General features: G+C 37.0%; 1 protein-coding gene across 7 annotated transcripts in view; it reads left to right on the top strand.

Annotated features, from left to right (window-relative positions):
* The window catches only part of RSF1 (remodeling and spacing factor 1), a 118,632-nt gene that overhangs the window by 33,979 nt on the left and 65,081 nt on the right, over positions 1 to 19,572 (top strand). For all 7 annotated transcript variants that reach the window (XM_023755907.1, XM_023755904.1, XM_023755905.1 and 4 more), the window contains exon 2: positions 7,434 to 7,525. In XM_023755907.1, the coding sequence (XP_023611675.1) occupies positions 7,434 to 7,525 (92 nt within the window). The remainder of the gene's footprint in view (positions 1 to 7,433; positions 7,526 to 19,572) is intronic.

Here is a 19,572-nt window from a genome sequence, read left to right as displayed (position 1 = left end):
AGTAAAAGACTTTATTGAGAAATGAGAAGAATTAGGTCATTTAATTATGAGCTGTTATAAACTTCTACCATCAAAAGAATTGTAAGTAGCAAGATTAGAATCACAGACTCAGCAGCATTCTTAAGGTTTGGTACTGGAAAGATGCTTAGAAAAATGTCAGAATATAGAACATCTTTGGTGCTTGGATTAGTAACGCAGTCTGGAATTTTTGCTTCATACCTACATCATTTGTCAGGTTTTCCATGAATTCACACAGCCTCTGACCTTTTCTTCTGCTTCAGAATCTTTCATCTTGAGGCCTTAGGAAACAGGTCTGTTAAAGGTTATGTATCAAATCTAGCATGTGAAAAGGTAGAGATCTTTGTTTTGCCTGGCCTGTTTGGCTCAGTGGTTGAGTATCAATCTATGAACCAGGAGGTCACAGTTCAATTCCTGGTCACATGCCCAGGTTTCGTGCTCAATTCTCTCGCATCATTGATGTTTCTGTCTTTCTCCTCCCTTTCTCTCTGAAATCAATTAAAAAAAAATATACTTAAACAAACAACTAAAAAAACCCTATATTTTTCAGAATAACATAAAATTGGTAAATAGATAATTCTTTAGAGGGATGTTAACAATTACCTAATGTTCTAGAAATGAGATTATTTAGAAAATGTTTCAGGTGATGAGTGAATTTGCATATTCTCTGTATATTTTAGACCAGTGATGGCGAACCTATGAACTCATTTTTTTGGTTGATTTTTCTTTGTTAAATGGCATTTAAATATATAAAATAAATATCAAAAATATAAACCTTTGTTTTACTATGGTTGCAAAGATCAAAAAATTTCTATATATGACACGGCACCAGAGTTAAGTTAGGGTTTTTCAAAATGCTGACACGCCGAGCTCAAAAGGTTCGCCATCACTGTTTTAGACAGTGATTATGTGTTTTTAAAATATGATTGGTAATTTTCAGCTGCACTGTCCAAAGCTATACCTACTTGTCATACGTGGCTATTTAAATATAAATTAATTAAAAATAAATAAAAAATGTTTAGTTTCTCAGTTTTATTAGCTCCATATCAGGTGCTCAGTGGTCACATTTTGCTAGTCACTAAAATGGCTACTATATTGGAAAGGGCATATAAAGACTATTTCCGTTGTCATATGATGGTCTATATACAATATTGTTTTTATAGAGTATAGTCAGTACTTCCTATCAGCAGGTTCTGCATCTGGGGAGTCAACCAAGTGCTGATGGAAAAGATTCTAAAAAAATGTTATATTGTTGCTGACATGTACTATGTAGTTTGACCTATAATAATTGGGTCTGTACTGAACATGTACAAGACTTCATTGTCAATGTTCCCTAAACAATGTAGTATAACAACTATTTACATAGCATTTACATTGTATTAGGAAATTATAAGTAATCTAGAGATAGTTTAAAGTATAGGAGAGGGTATGTATAGGTTAAATGCAAATGCAATGCGTTTTTATATAAGGGACTTTGATCATCTGTGGGTTTTTGTATTCTAGGAGTCCTGAACCAGATCCCCCATGGATACTGAGGGCTGACTGTACAAAGTGTGGGAATTTTAATATTTTCAATTTAACTATAATGTTGATTAATTTTTCTTTTGACATTTTTGCCCACTTATTTTTAATTGACAACATATTGAGAGGTACTAGTGTCCATAAAGGTTATCAGCTTGTCAGTTCTATTTGTAACAACAAGTATAATTAAATTCAGTGTTAACTGTTATGGGAACTATTTCACAATATGTACAAATATTAAATCATTATGTTGTACACACGAAACTAGTATAATGTTACATATAAATTATATTGCAAAAATATGTAAGTAAATTGTGAATTACAAATTTTAGTCTCGCCCCCACACACACTGGAGGATATGCTTGTTGATTTTTAGAACGAAAGTAACGGGGAGAGAGAAAGAGAAAGAAACATCAGTGTGAGAACATTGACTTGTTGTTCTATGTACCCAAGCCGACCAGGGATCGAACGTGCAACCTTTCAGTATACGGGATGACACTCCAACCAACTGAGTCACACTGGCCAGTGCATAAATTTTAGTTTTAAATATTCTAACTCTGTACGATGCAATACAGTAGCCATATGTGGCTCTTGAGCATTTGAAATATGGCTAGTGTGAATTGAGATGCGCTGTAAATGTAAAATACACAATGTGTTTTGAATGCTTAGTACAAAAAAAACAACATGTAAATTGGGTGAAAGGGGTCCAAAGTAATAAGTCATGGTGATTAAAAGTACAGCATGGTAACTACAGTTAATATTATTGTATTGCATATTTGAAAGTTGCTAAGAGATTTGAAATTAAAAACTCTCATAACATGAAAAACATTTTTGTAAGTATAAGAGATTTATTGTGGCTATCATTTCATAATGTATACACATGTTAAATCATGTTGTACACCTGAAACTAATATAATGGTATGTCAATTATACCTCATTTTTAAAAAGTAAATTTTAAAAATCAAGTAAAAAATATAAAATATCTGAAATTTTAAATATGGATTATATGTTGAAATGACATTGGAATACAGTGTTAAAACATTGATTTTAAAAAATATATTATTGAAATTAATTTTTATGTCTTTTACTTCTTTTTTTTTATATATATATTTTATTGATATTTTACAGAGAGGAAGGGAGAGAGATAGAGAGTTAGAAACATCGATGAGAGAGAAACATGGATCAGCTGCCTCCTGCACATCTCCTACTGGGGATGTGCCCGCAACCCAGGTACATGCCCTTGACTGGAATCGAACCTGGGACCTTTCAGTCCGCAAGCCGACGCTCTATCCACTGAGCCAAACCGGTTTTGGCTCTTTTACTTTTATGAGTGAACTAGAAAATTTGAAATCATGTGGCTCATTTTATTTTCTATTAGACAGTACTTTGCAAGAGCCAATGCTCTAACAAGAAAATCAAATAATATGTAACCTATTTCTATATGCCTAAATCAACTATGACTACATTGGTAAAGTGGGGTAGAAAACATTTTGCACAATTTTTTTACTCTGGATTTCTAAAAATATTTGCAATTGTATCAAATTTTTGTGTGATTTCATATATCTATATGATATGGAGGACATGCATAAATAATGTAAAAGCTTTTAGCCAACTCCTAAATGAGTGATATAGACAGTATTGATACTGTGGGCATTCCGAGGACAGAGCTGTTGCTGGAATCATTGGAAAGCTATCTCAGAGACTTTTGGGATTTTTATTTACCAGAAATTGAAGGATGAGCATATTTCAAGTGGGCAGAAAACAGTAAGCTGGAGGACTTGAATAAAGCCCACATAGGTAGTGAACTAGGTATGCTTAGTGGATAGTGAACAGGCCTAAATGATTTGAATCAAGGATTTCATTGTAGAAGTGAGAGAGGATTGAAGAGTTAGGTTGACACTGAATGTTGGGACTCTGAGGCCACGGAAAGAAATCTGGATGAGTTTATATAGGGACCATAAATGGTATTTATGAACTGGGAAATGACATGAAAGCAGTAGTTTTAGAGGATTGGTTTGATTATAGGAGATTATCCAAAGGTATTTTGTGAAGTGAGAAGGTACAGTGATATCCTAAGAAACAGTGTGGGGGGGAGGGGAGGGAGAGGGAATAGGTTTGAGATGTAGGAAGGCAAAATCATCAAGACTTAGTGTTTAGAAGCACCCTGCTCGGTGTGGATTGGTTTGGCTTGATTGGTTGGCGCATCATCCTGTACACTGAAAGGTTGCAGGTTCGATTCCTGGTCAGGGAGCATACCTAGGTTGCAAGTTCTATCCTGGTCTGAGGGGATGCATATAGGAGGCAACTGATCGATGTTTCTCTTGCTCTCCTTTCCTCTCTCTCTCTAAAATCAATAAAAACATATCCTTGGGTGAGGATTTAAAAAACAAAACAAAACACTTACTGTTTGGGGAAAAGTGAGAAATTGGAACTGACCTTGGTTCCCCAAATATCAACAATAAAAATAAAGGTATTTTATGTGATACAGATAGTATTAATATGCTCAAAGTCACTAATGCAAATAAAATGACAATGAAGTACCATCTCACAGCTGTCAGAATGGCTATCATCAACAAATCAACAAATGACAAGTGCTGGCGAGGATGCGGAGAAAAAGGAACACTCGTGCACTGCTGGTGGGAATGCAGACTGGTGCAGCCACCGTGAAAAACAGTATGGAGTTTCCTCAAAAAACTAAAAATGGAACTCCCATTTGACCCTGTGATCCCACTTCTAGGAATATATCCCAAGAAAACAGAAACACCAATCAGAAAGGATATATGCATCCCTATGTTATAGCAGCACAATTTACAATTGCTAAGACTTGGAAACAGCCTAAGTGCCCATCAGCAGATGAGTGGATTAAAAAACAGCGGTACATCTACCCAATGGAATACTATGCTGCTGTAAAAAGGAAGGAACTCATTATTTGCAACAGCATGGATGGATCTGGAGAGCATTATGCTAAGCGAAATACGTCAGAGAAAGAGAAATATCACATGATCTCACTCATTTGTGGAATATAATGAACAACATAAACTGATTAACAAAAACAGATCTAGCCTAACTGGTTTGGCTCAGTGGATAGAGTGTCAGCCTGCAGATTGAAAGGTCCCGGGTTCTATTCCAGTCAAGGGCGTGTACCTTGGCTGCGGGCACATCCCCAGTGGGGGGTGTGCAGGAGGCAGCTGATTGATGTTTCTCTCTCATCAATGTTTCTAACTCTCTATCCCTCTCCCTTCCTCTCTGTATTAAATCAATAAAAAATATATTTTTTAAAAACACAAAAAACAAAACAGATCCAGAGACAGAGAAGCATTGATCAGACTGTCAAATCTCAGAGGGAAGGCAAGGGTAAGAAGAAGAGATCAACCAAAGGACTTATATGCATGCATATAAGTATAACCAATGGACACAGACCCTAAGGGGGTAAGGGCACGAATGGTGGGGCAGGGGGGCAATGGGAGGATAAAGACATACATGTAATACCTTAATCAATAAAGAAAAAATAAATAAATAATATTTTTAAATACATTATGTAATGTTTGGTAGTTTTGAAATTGTAAGATAACCAATACATCCCTTTATTACAGATGAGGATTTTGAAATTCATTGCTTAAAGACTTGACTAGAATCATAGTCCCTTTGTTTAAGTGGTGGCGCTAATAATTGATCCCAGATTTTTTTCTTCCTAATGTATTATCTTTGGCATCTACTTCATTCCCTAGGCCAGTGCCTCAGTTTTTGGTTCTTTATTACTTTGCATTACCAGTCAATCACTAAGTTTTATTATTTGTTTCCTAAGCATTTCTCAGATCTGCCCAGTTCTCTCTGTACCACTTCTACCTTAGTTCAGGTGACTCTCATCTTTCTGGATTGATATTTTCCTGAATTTTTTGAGATCTTTCTAAATCACAGAGCACTCTCTTGCCTAAATTTTTAAAATAAAATGTGTTCTTGTTAGCCTAGCCTTATAAGGCTTTTTCTCTGTTCATGCCTCTAATTCATGATCACTTTGTTTTTCAGCTTTTTGTATCTGCAGTTAATTCTGTAAGCAATGTCCTTCCCCCCTTTTTTCCACTCCACCCTCAATCCCATACTTCAGGTCTTAGCTTAATATAATTGTCTGTTTACTTGTCTATAACCACCTCTCCTGGCTTCTTTTACTTCCAACTCACTTAAGTAGGCTCATTAAGGGCAGAGGTTATTTCTTGCTAAATAATAGTGGACCTACAAAAATTTGTTGAATGGCTGAATGTGTTTATACTTGTAGGTCCTAACAAGTTGGAAGTAGCTTTTTTAAAATATATTTTTATTTTATTTTTTAATATACTTTATTGAATTTTTTAAAAATATATTTTATTGATTTTTTACAGAGAGGAAGGGAGGGGGATAGAGAGTTAGAAACATCGATGAGAGAGAAAACATTGATCAGCTGCCTCCTGCACACTCCTCACTGGGGATGTGCCCACAACCAAGGTACATGCCCTTGACCGGAATTGAACCTGGGACCCTTCAGTCCGCAGGCTCACGCTCTAGCCACTGAGCCAAACCGGTTAGGGCTGGAAGTAGCTTTAATGGAGAATAGAGTCTGAAAGAATGACTGAAAAGAATTAGTCCATCATTTCCCATACTGTACTTCAGAGCATTGTATCCTACAGGATAATGTGTGTTTCCCAAAAAAAGGTTCCATAATCAAATATAGTATTAGGAAGTGCTGCAAATTATGTCCCTATCTTGGATATTCACTGTGCACATAGGAACAATCAATAAAGGCTTCAGGAAGTTCTGCGGTATAAAAAAAAATTAATCTAGCATTTTCCTAACATTTTGATTATGAAACCCCTGATTTCTCTTAGGTTACTAATGGTTTTTGGTATTTGGGAAATGCTAAACTTGACTGGCTGTGTGTGTTCTTCATTTTCCTCAGGTCTAATTAATATAATTAAACAATATAATTAGATCATGGCCAAGGGATATTTGGAGGGACTCTAGTTGTTACAATTAGAAGAGAGAATCTGGAGAAAGATATAACAATCTTCAAATATTTAAAGGCTCCAGTAGAAGGGGAATTGAAAGTATAAGAGAAAAAGAGCAAGAACCAGGGAGGAAGGCAGATTTTGATTTTGTGTAAGGGTAACTTTCTAATAATTAGAACCTTGGAGGTAAGTAAATTTTCCCTTCCTGAAGGTTATCAAGCATTCATCTGTAAGGATGCTATAGAGGAGTTTAGCACAATAGATAAGGGATAGATTGGAAGAGTAGTTTTCTGAAACATTTTGAAAACTATTAGACTACTGAGATATTTGTCACCTTGGAATATATGTTCCTTGATTTCTTTCTAATCCTATGAGTCTATGTTGGTCTGCAGTCTCAGAAAAGAAACCAAATATGTGTTATGAAAGACAATAGAAATTTTAGTTGTATAGTTAAGTACTTTTACTTGATGGGGTATTTTTTATAGACTTTATTTTTTTAGAGCAGTTTTAGATGCACAGAAAAATTCAACATAAAGTACAGAGAGTTCCCATATGTTCTCTTCCCCCACTGTCCACATCCTGCACCACAGTGGTACATGTGTTTTAATCAATGAACCTACACTGACAACATCATGATCACCCACAAGTCCACAGTTGACATTTGAGTTTACTATTACTTGATGATATTTTGGAAGAAAATGTGAATATACCTACTCATCTTTCAGGAAGTAATTTTCAGTTGTTTTCTTGCCCTAGTTTACTCTTTTCTGACTCAGAGATCTAAGAGATAGTTAAAATCCACATCTTTTTTGAAAAATTATTCAGTGTTGGGGAATGTTCTTTTTCTATAAATTAAATGTTTATAATTTTTTAAAAAAATTTTGTTTGCTAACAGTATTTTTTCTTTATTTTAAGTACCAAAAGAACTGGTGGAGCTTCATTTGAAGTTGATGAGGAAGATTGGCAAATCCGTTACAGCAGACAGATGGGAAAAATATTTGATCAAGGTAAATATTTGAAAATTGCCTTCTCTATTAAAATATTACAGTACCTAACATGAGTTTGTTATGTTTCATATTAAGCTTAACTTTTTAAAAAGTCTACTGAAAGTTGCAAAATATTACTTAGAAATTCAGATTACTATCAGTATGTGATTCTCTTTTGCAGCTACTAAGCAATAGTCTTGAGTCCTAAAGCTAGCTTTCAGAGATATTGTATCTCTTTTTTACCTAATACCGTGCTTCGGACTTTTCATGTCTTCTCATTTAATCCTTAAAATCATCCTGATCAAATCAAGTAAGATACACGTAAGGCCCAAGAAAGTCATCAAAGTTACCAGCAAGGCCAAACCTATCCTTAATGAGAACAACCTAGGTAATCATAAAACAGTTGTTTTAGGATGAACCCTATTTAAGGCAAGACCAATTCCAGGGAAAATTACCTGGAATTGCATCTAAACTTAAAGAACCACACCATTTTTGGAAGCCTAAGCTGATGTATGTACCTACCTTCATGATGGCCCCGGGGGTATTTTGAATCTATGACATAGCAGAATATTAGGTTGTATTTTTATTATTTATCTATTTATTTATTAAATATATTTTTATTGATTTCAGAGAGGAAGGGAGAGGGAGAGAGAGATAGAAACATCAATGATGAGAGAGAATCATTGATCAGCTGCCTCCTGCACTTCCCACACTGGGGATCAAGCCTGCAATTCGGGCTTATGCTCTAACCAGGAATCAAACCGCCACTTTCTGGTTCATAGGTCGACACTCAACCACTGAGCAACACCAGCCAAGCTAGATTATATTTTTAGATGATTGGAAAACCATGTCATTTTCTTGTCTTCTTTAATATATAAATGTATGTTTACATAGATACATGTATTTTTATAACTGTTCTTTTTTTGGTGGGGGAATGTATATGATTATACAGTGCTATGAAAAGAGGAAACAAGAGTTGCTTGTTTTTATTATAAAAATCACATGTTCTGTTCCAATTATCTTTGCTGTATAACACACCACTCCAAATTAAGTGACATAAAACAATAATCATTTTAGCTCACTGATTCTTTGGGTCAGGAATTTGAAAAGTTCACTTGCACCATACTCTGTTGGTTGAAGTAGCCACAATTCTCCCTAGTTCTGTGAGAGGAAATAGAGACCCAAACTCTCAGTGGTAGTAGTGGCTTAACTTTTGAAAAACTCAATATGAAATATATTTCGATAATTTTGCACAAGTTTGAAACATTGCAAAGTTGGCTCAGCATTTCAAAAATTCAATGCTACGGGATTTTCTAAAAGCCCTAATTAATTAATGTTTAATTAAAAATCTGAACTATGTTGCCATGGTCAGGTGGCTTAGTTGGTTGGAGTGTTGTCCCATAACCAGAAAGGTTACAGGTTTGAGCCCCAGTCTGGGCGCTTAAGGAAGGCAATGGATCAATGTTTCTCTCTCTCTCTCTCCACCCCCCTCTCTCTAAAATCAATAAAAACATATCCTTGGTGAGGATTGTGTGTGTGTGTGTGTGTGTGTATGTATGTGTATGTGTATGTGTATGTGTATGTGTATGTGTATGTGTATGTGTATACATATATATTGCCTAGCCAGAGTGTCTCAGTAGTTGAGCGTTGACCCATGAACCAACAGGTCCCAGTTCGATTCCCGGTCAGGGCACATGCCCAGGTTGCAGGCTCTATCTCCAGTAGGGGGCGTGTAAGAGGCAGCCAATTGACATCTCTCATAGATGTTTCTCTCTATCCCTCTCATTTCCTCTTTCTCTAAAATCAATAAAAATAGCCCTAGAGTGTTGGCCTGTGAACTGAAGGGTTCCAGGTTTGATTCTGGTCAAGGGCACATACCCCTGGCTGAGGGAACCAATTGATGTGTCTCTCTCACATTGATGTTTCTCTCTTTCTGTCTCTCCCCTTCCCTTCCAATCTCTCTAAAAATCAATGGAAAAATATCCTCAGGTTAAGATTAACCAAAAAATAAAATAAATAAATAAAATCAATTAAAACATATTTTAAAAATATATATGAAATACGTTAAACTGTGAATGACAGTAGAGCAAATTTTTAGCTATTTAAAGTGCTTTTTTCCCCTTCTTTTTTTTTTTTAAGGTTAGGAATGTCTACCCCCCCCCCTTTTTTTTTTAAATATATTTTTATTTCTAGAGAGAGAGGAAGGGAGAGGGGAGAGAGAGAAACATGGATCATCTGCCTTCTGCTCATCCCCTACTGGGGATTAAGCCTACCACTTAGGCATGTACTTTGACTGGGAATTGAACTGGAAACCTTTTGATGCACAGGATGCCGCCCAACCGTGCCTCTCTGGCCAGGGCTAAAGTGCTTTTTAAATACCTGTGAAGTTGCTGTTTTGCTTTTAACAAAATATTTATTAATGATTAACAGTCAGGGACCTGGAGCTTAAAAAGAGGTGGTAGAAATTCAGGACATAGATTTTAACATATTTAAAGAGTATAGTCCTTTGTAAATAGATCTGTTTATTAAAGTGGGTTTGTTTCTTAGAACTGAGAAAGAAATACCTTGTATAATAATTCCAGCTCTGCTTTGCCCCTTGTGTCTTAGTTTTTTGTAAAATCTGAGAAATGGAATGAGATGATTTTATAAATTCTAAACCCTTTCAGTTTTTCGGTCATAACAAAAGGTTATGGCTAAATTTTTTTGAATTGAGATATATTCATACAACAAAATTTGCCCTTTGAAAGTATATAATTCAGTGGGTGTATTTTTGTATATTCACAAGGTTGCACAATCATCAGTATCTAAACCAGAATATTTTCATCACTCCAAAAAGAAAATCCATAGCCATTAGCTGTTACTACTCCTTCCCTGAGTCCTTAGCAACCACTTATTTATTTTGGACTCTATGGATTTGCCTATTCTGATGTTTCATATATATAAAATCATATAATATGTGGCCCTTTGTGTCTGGCTTCTTTTAGTTAGCATGTTTTCAAGGTTTATTTGTGTTGTAGCATGTATCAGAGCTTTGTTTCTTTTGCCCTGGCCTGGTTGCTCAGTGGTTGGAGCATTGTCCTGTACACCAAAGGTGCGGGTTTGATATACAGTTGGGCAAGAACTGTTTCTTTTTATGCCTGAATAATATTTCAGTGTATGTATGGATAACACCACATTTGTTTAACCACTTAAAAGTTTATGACATTTTGTTTGTTTCCATCTTTTAGCTATTTTGAATAATGTTGCTGTGAACATTTATGTACAGGTTTTTGGGTAGACAATGTGGTTTCATTTCTTTTGAATATGTATCTAGCGTGGAATTATTGGGTTATATGATAATTCTATATTTAACTTTTTGAGAAACTGCCAGACTTTTTCAAAGCAGCTGCGCATTTAAAATTTTTACTAGAAATGTATGAGAATTCCAACTTATCCCTCCTCACCAACACTTAACTATGTGTTATTAATTGATTGATTTAAACCATGCTGGTGGGTGTGAAGTGTTATCTAAATGTGGTTTTGATTTGCATTTCTCTTATCTCTTTAAAGACCTTATTTTCAAATATAGACATTGGGGATTAAATTAAGGTTTTATTATGTGAATTTTGAGGAGACACAGTTCAGTCCATAACAACCCATGAAATATTTTGTTGGAGGAAAGTGATTGTGCTAATTAATAAAAAGGGAAGGAGGGGGTTAAAAACTATTACTTTCATAAACTATATAGTTCCTTCAACATAAGAATTTATTTAATCCTCACCTGAGGATATTTTTTCTTTTGATTTTTTTTTTTTTAATAGAGAGAGAGGAAGGGAGAAGGAGAGAGAAAAACATTGATGTGAGAGCAATACATAGATCGGCTGCCTACCGCATGCCCCCTACCAGGGATTATGCTCAAAACCCAGGCATGTGCCCTGACTGGGAATCTAACTAGCAACTTTTTGGTGCATGGGAGGATGCCCAAGCAACTGAGCCACACTGGCCAGGGCAACATGATAATTTATTAAAATTGCATTTACATGTAGCTTTTTAAAAACGTATTTTTATTGATTGTTTAGAGAGAGGAAGGGAGAGGGAAAGAGAGAGAAACATCCATGTGAGAAACACTGATCAGCTGCCACTTGCATGCTCCCTACCAGGGATCGAGCCCAAAATTGAAATCGTGCATGTGCCATCCGATCTGGCAACCTTTTAGTGCACAGGAGGACATCTGACCAACAGAGTCACACCAGCCAGGGCTTACATGCAACTTTTTAAGAGCCCATTTATTTTGTAAACTTACACTTATAAACTGTCTTTTCTGGGATTCTAGATCTCTCTTTATTTCTTAGTAATTTAGATTCATAGAATCTTAAATGATGCAAACAATTCAGGTATTACCATTGGCGTGAGGATTTGTTGAGATCATTAAAACTTTGGTTTATATTATTTTTTGCTTCTGTAAATTTTTGTGGAATCTGATTGTAGTGATTTCTAGACTCAGGATTAAAAGCATTGAATTAAGAATCAAGAGTCCTAACTCTCTACTATTAATTAAGATTTTGATCTTAGGAAATAAGTTTCATAAATCTGTGACTTGGGATATCCTTCCAGTTAGAGCATAAAAGAATATTGAGAAAGATGAATGCTCTGAATCTCAATTTTGTGAATCATCATGTAGTAATGACAGTTACGAAAGCACTTTGAAAAATAAAATTTGTAGAAATGCAACTTGCCAGTTTCACCAGTAATTTGCTTTAATTTCTCAAGTAAATAAATGATTTATTTTATTTTGAATGTATGTTAAAACTCCCTTGGAAGTTAAAAAATGACCCTACTTACTCTTGTTATTGCCTAGTTTTTGGTAAGTGGTTTACTCCAAAATAAAAATGGCAGAAGGAGAAACTATGCTGTAAATTTTCTCTTACTATCCTAATTGATGGGATAACTTGGATTCTAACATATTGTGGAATTCCACCCCATTGTGGTTGTGGTAATAATAACATGTACTTCATGCTGTCTTTGAAATTCATTAACACTTATAAAATGCCCACTTGAAAATTTTTGCGTAACATTTTGTTTAAAAATAGTAATACTGAATTAAAAATATAAATTACATTATAATCAAGCTTTTCAAAAATTGCCAGCATACGCTGTGTTCACTTCTTCACTTCCTACTTAATCTTCCCTATCTGGTTTCTGGCCCCACTGGGCCACCAGAAAATGACTCTTGTCAAAATGAACCTTACCAAATTCAGTGGACATTCTTCAGTTCTTGTTTACTAAACTTTATCATTCTTCCAAAGCTGAATCTTTTTAAATCTCTTTCCTTGGTTTCTTCCTACCTCTATTTGTGCTATCATATTTTCTTTTGCTGGCTCTTTTCTCTGACCCCTGAAACATTTCATGTGTAGCATACAGTGCAGAGTTATCTAATAGAAAGGCTGGGAGATGTCATAACATAATTCATTTTAACACAGGATCTAACCATAAATATGGTTAGCTAAGAATCCACAGCTGCTAAAGTTAGCAGATTTTCATCCACCTATTTATTTTTATTTTTTATTTTTTAAAATATGTTTTTATTGATTTCAGAGAGGAAGGGAGAGGGAGAAAGAGATAGAAACATCAGTGATGAGAGAGAATCATTGATTGGTTGCCTCCTGCACACGCCCTACTGGGGATCGAGCCCACAACCCAGGCACGTGCCCTTGACGAGAATCAAACCTGGGACCCTTCACTTCGAAGGCCAACGCTCTATCCACTGGGCCAAACCAGCTAGGGCTCATCCACCTATTTAGTAAACATTTTTTGATGGCCTACTCTGTAAGGGACTTGGTAAGTTACTGCAGGAGATATATGAGACATTGATGTTTATGAGTCTGGAGTTCAGTAAAGAAAGAAAACTAAAGTAAGCACACAAGTAAAGATAATGCCAGGCAGAATGTCAATGCTTGAAGTGAAGTGTGGTATCAGGATAAAGTATTTTGGGGGCAATGCAGAGAAACTGACAATTTTCTCATCTTTTCAATGTTTGCGGTAAAGATTATTGCTGGGACTGGCCAACAGCTGCTGAACAATGGATGAACAGATTACTCCAGCACAATTTCACTATGAAAGAGAGGGCTAAGGGACAGCCTGGCTGTAGCAGCCAGGCAGCCCCGATTGCCTACCTAGTTAGTCTTTTGTTGTAACAGCAGTTTGAGATAAAGCTTATCTTTTAGAAACAAATCAATAGGGTGAGTAATCTTGGGAGGACACTTGTCTTTACATTGTCCTCTAGGCAAGGGTATCCAGGGATCAAGCATAAGGATTCCTTGTTTGGGAAGGTCAAGGAGTAATCAGGGACGCCACCTTCGACACTCCCCTGAGTCTCCCCTAAGTCAGAATTCCGATAAACAGGGCAGGCGGCCTTCCACACACTTGCATTTTCTCGGAATATCCTCCTTACAAACTTTCCAACCAAGTCTCATGCTTCCCCACAGATTATGACTGATAAAAAATAGATAAGCATTGATCTCTTTCCTCCCTTCTAAAGAATAATGTTTAGGAAAAGAAAGTGAAAGATATAAGTAGACCGCAAAGGGAAGGTAGGAAGTATTCGACATGAAAGCATACTTAGAGAAGTGGTCACTTGGTGATATTTATGGAAGACATTTAGAACAGCTGGCATGGGTTATATATGGTAGGCGAAAGTTTGGCCCTTATGGTCTTTGCTCCTTATTGTTAAATTCATGTATATGTTATATGACAAATGGGCTTTATAGATGTAATTAAACTTATTAATCAGTTGACCTTAAAATAGGGAGATTATTCTGAGTTATCCAAATGGGCTCACTGTAAATTATCTGAGCCCTTAAAAGCAGAAGAGGTGTAGGCAGAAGAAGTCAGAGATACTTGAAGTGTTAGCAGGACTCACCACACTGGTAGCTTGAATGTGGAGGGTCACATGGAAAACATAAGAAGGAAATGAATTCTGCCAACATGCTGAATGAGTTTGGAAGTTGGTTTTTGCCCAGAGCCCCCAGAGAGGAACAAGCCCTGCCAAAACATTGATACCACCTTTGTGAGACTGTAAGCAGAGAACCCAGCCAGCCAAGCTGGGCTATACAGGACTTCTGACCTACAGAAACTATGAGCTAATAAATGGGTGGGGCTTTAAGATGCTAAATTTGTCCCTAGCCAGGTTGGTTCAGTGGCTAGAACATTGGCCTGCATACTGAAGGGTCCCAGGTTTGATTCTGGTCAAGGACACATAATCAGGCTCGATTTCCCCGCCCTGGTCGGGGTTCATACAGGAGGTTTAACAAAAAATAAAAAAATTAAATTGAAAAACAGATACTAAATTTGTAGTATCTTATTACACAGCAATAGAAAACTAATACAGATTTATCCTATTAGGGGTTTATAATTGGATTAGAAAACTTGCCAATGATTGGCAGTTTCTAAAAATTTCTTGCATTTTCATCAAAATGTGCTCTTTCTCTATAAAAAACAAAAAATACTGTTAAGATAATTTTTTTAATAGAGGCTACCACACCTAAGGCCTTTATCATCTCTTGCCTAAACATTTACCTTCTACTACCTTCTCCTCACTGCTACAAGAGTGACCTTTAAACACAAAGTTTTAAAATTAATTATTATATTGCTTTCAGAATTATTTGGTGGTTCTCCTTCATTTAAAAGTCTAAACTCTGTCATAACATTCAATGGTCTTAATAGTTGAGCCACTTTTCTCTAGCCATATCTAATGACATCTTCTCCTATGTGCCCTACTAATATTCAGTGCCATTCACAGAACATGCTGTCTTTTTCATTCCTCAGAGTTTTTGCACATACTGTTATCTTCTGCCTGGACTGCCTCCCCACTAATTTATTTTCCTGGCAAACTTATTTATCCTTTTGATCTCAGCTGAAGTATTACTTTCTCCTTGAGGTCTTCTAGGAATATATCCCTTCATGGATTTATATGTAACTACATAAAAGAAACTGTTATGTAGTTTATATATTGAATGTTCACCATTTACCAGGCACTGTATTTAATTCTTTCTTTATATAGCTCACCTTTGAAATAGGTATTATCCTCATTTTATGCACAAGGAAATTAATTTTAGCAAACTAAATAACTTGTCCAATCTCAGATTGCTAGAAATGGCTGAGCTAGCATTCAAGCATAGGACTTTATGAATCCAGTGCTTCAAAATACCACTTACATTGCCCCTCACATTTGCCTTTCTTGTAGATTGTAGGCATCTTGAATGCTTTTTAAAATCTTTTATGCATCAGTATTAGATAAGTTAATCATTTAGACAATTTGAGTTTTCTTTTACTTGGCTGCTAATAAACTTAACTCTATATTTACTTCTTAGTTGTACTCATTAGCTACATTGGTTAGTTTTCTGATAGAAATTTTTACCTTCTTTGTTACATGGCTCTTGATCTTTTGTCTTTCTCCTGTGGCACCGTTGTATTTATGTATTATAGAGAGCTGCTTCTTTTTTGTTTGAGTCAGTGGAATATAATTAATATACAATTCTGTTGTTGTTTTTTAAAATATTTTTTTCTTAAGAAAGGCTCCCTGCTCTTTTCTTTAAAATAAAATAAAATAAAATATGTGTGTGTGTGTATGTGTATATATATATATACACACATATATATATATATATATATACACACATATATATATATATATATATTGATTTCAGAGAGGGAAGGAGAGGAAGAGAGAGATAGAACATCAGTGACGAGAGAGTTACTGATTAGCTGCCTCCCGCATGCTCCACACTGGGGATAGAGCCTGCAACCCGGGCATGTGCCCTGACCAGGAATAGAACCGTGACCTTCTGGTTCGTAGGTTGATGCTCAACCACTGAGCCATGCCAACGGGGCTACAATTCTGTTTAAATCCAGAGCTAATATCTGGCATTTGTTAAGCCTGTTTCTTGACTTATAACAGACTCGAGGCCCAGTGCACAAAATTTGTGCACCTGGGAGGGTGGTCCCTCAGCCCGGCCTGCACCCTCTTGCAGTTCCGGAGCCCTCAGGGGATGTCCGACTGACGGCAGTCAGACATCCTTAGTGCTGCCACAGAGGTGGGAGAGGCTCCTGCCACTGCCGCTGCGCTCACCAGCTGTGAGCCTGGCTCAGGGCTTCTGGCTAAGCAGCGCTCTCCCTGTAGGTGCACACTGACCCAGGGGACAGCTCCTGCATTGAGCGTCTGCCCCCTGGTGGTGAGTGTGTGGCATAGTGACCGGTCGTTCCACCATTCGGTCAATTTGCATATTAGCCTTTTATTATATAGGACTAGAGGCCCGGTGCACAAAATTTGTGCACGGGGGGGGGGGTCCCTTAGCTCAGCCTGCCCCCTCTCACAGTCTGGGAGCCCTCAGGGGATGTCCTATTGACGGCTTAGGCCCACTTCTCCTGGGGAGCGGGCCTAAGCTGCAGTCTGGCCTCCCTCTGAGGGCTGATCTGGGGCTGCTGGGGCAGGGCGGCAGCAGCGGCTTGGGCACGCCCCGCTGCCTCTGCTCTGGGGCTGCTAGGGCCGGGTGGCGGCAGCGGCTTGGACACATCCCCCTGCCTCCACTCTGGGGCTGCTGGGGCCTGACGGCAGCAGCGGCTTGGGCACAACCCCTTGCCTCTGCTCTGGGGATGCAGGGGGCCGGCCCGCCCCCCTGTGTGTAGTTTTCTCAGGCTCTGGGCTGCGCCTGTGTGTTGTTCTCTCAGGCTCGGGGTACTGGTTGTGACCATTACGGCGTCCCGACCTAATTTGCATGTTCTTTATATATATATATCTCCAGTCTAAGCTTTTCCTGCTAAGCATAACCAGTTAGCTACCACAGATCAGTTAGTGTTGGCATATTTTGTCATCTTTTGTTAGTGGATCCCTAAAACAGTTGAACTAAGACTTATAAAATAAGTAGAAAATTTTAAAAAATATGTTTTTATTTATTTTAGAGAGAGGAAGGGAGACACACACACACACACACACACACACACACATGGATGTGAGAGAGAAACATTGATTGGTTGCCTCCCCCCCACATCCCAACTGGGGACCAAACCCGCAACCTAGACATGTGTCCTGACCTGGAATCAAACTGGCGACCTTTTGGTGCACAGGACAACACTCAACCAACTGAGCCACACCAGCCAGGGCTAATGAGTAGAAATTTGATAGGAAATTACCAATTGCTTAACTTCACTGTAATGTTAAGTACCTAGAGAGTGGCAGTGAGTGGTGGACTCGGGGTCACTTGAAAGGAAGTTATTGTGATAATCCAACTAAGCAGTGAAGACATCTGAATTATGGTTTTTGTAATAGTGGCAGAGAGGAGAGAGTGGATATGAGAGCTAATTTAAAGGTAGAATCAGTAAGTCTTGGTAACTGATAAGAGAGGGAAAGAGAAAGGTGTCTAGGTACTCAATCAAGGGCATTTATTTATCCTGCATTTGCCAACATATATTCTCCAATATTATCCAGAATGTAAAGGGACCTGAAAATCTAGCTTGTGACTTTTTTACTTCTAAGGTGAAATTACCCTTCTAAAGATAAAGAAATGCAGTGAGTGGAAATTTCAACTAATGAGCATCCATTAACCCCTTCCCTAGTCAGGTAGGCCATGGCCTTATTGAGCTTCATATTCCTTTTACTTAGTAAGTCACAAAGAAATTTCTCTGCCAATTAACTGTCATATTTCCATGAAACTCCTCTATTTCCTTTGGTTAATGTTTTTCGATACCACACGAGCAGTTTCAGACATCTTAGCCATAGGTAATGAATACCGCCATGTTAATAAACAGATATCCGCCTCCAACAAATTTAATACCTCTGCCTTTGCTTTTCTACTGCCCTGCCTCCTGCCCATATAAAGGCCTTGAAAAGTAATGGGAAAGCCAGGTTTTAATAAATTGTTCTTTAAAGGAAATCAAGCATGATTAGCCTCAGAGTACTAGTAATTGCTAAGAGACAGATGTAATTATTATTGCTATTTTTCTTTGATTGCAAAAGTGTCTTTGAGTAGACTGCAGGAACCTGCTTCTCCCCTCCAGAGGTGTGTTCCAAGTGTGCACACTTGTATTGGTCATGAACTTTCTGTTACATACTCAGAAGTATTGCTCTTTCATAGCCAGTTACTTACCTAGTAAACCATACCTATAACTCTAATATCAGGGTGTTTTGAAAGAAGTTACATAAAAATAGAAATTTAAAGGTCTTTCCCATTGCTTGAGCTAAGCAGATAAGCCTGGGAAGTAAAAATAGGACCTCCTAAGTAAAAGTTCCTAAGTATAAAGACTTTAAGAACACATTAAAAAGTATTATATTAATGATATGTACATGTCTCTTGATTTTTGTCTAAGTTTAAAATGAGAGGACTGATTATATAAGATTTATTGAGTACTTAATGGAGTATTGCAAAAACGTCTTTTGACTGTTGCTTATAGTGTGAAAATAAATATTTGTTGAAATTTAACAACTTACAAAATGCAGCAGACACTCTACCTCATACCATAGGCAAAAATGAACTCAAAATGGATGAACAACTGAAATAAAAGTGCTAAAACACTTTTTTTAAAAAAAATATATTTTATTGATTTTTTACAGAGAGGAAGGGAGAGGGATAGAGAGTTAGAAACATCGATGAGAGAGAAACATCAATGAGCTGCCTCCAGCACACTCCCTACTGGTATGTGCCCACAACCAAGGTATATGCCCTTGACTGGAATTGAACCTGGGACCCTTGAGTCCGCAGGCCAATGCTCTATCCACTGAGCCAAACCGGTTAGGGCTGCTAAAGCTCTTAGAATAAATCATGGGGATAAATCTTCATGATCTTGGATTTGGCAATAGATGTTCAGATATGTCACCAAAAGCATAAGCAACAAGAGAAAAAATAGATTAATTGTACTTTATCAAAATTAAAAACTTTTGTGCATCAAAGGACATTACAAAGAAAGTGAAAAGACAGCCTACAGAATTGGAGAAAACATTTGCAAGTCATATAACTGATAAAAATTTAATATCCAGACTATAAAGGAACTCCTAAAACTTAACAACAAAAAGACAACCCAATTTAAAAATGAACAAA

Source organism: Myotis lucifugus, unplaced genomic scaffold, assembly GCF_000147115.1.
Source record: "Myotis lucifugus unplaced genomic scaffold, Myoluc2.0 scaffold_86, whole genome shotgun sequence".
In the NCBI taxonomy this organism is placed as follows: Eukaryota; Metazoa; Chordata; class Mammalia; order Chiroptera; family Vespertilionidae; genus Myotis; species Myotis lucifugus.
This window is presented reverse-complemented; position numbering and strand designations above follow the sequence as displayed.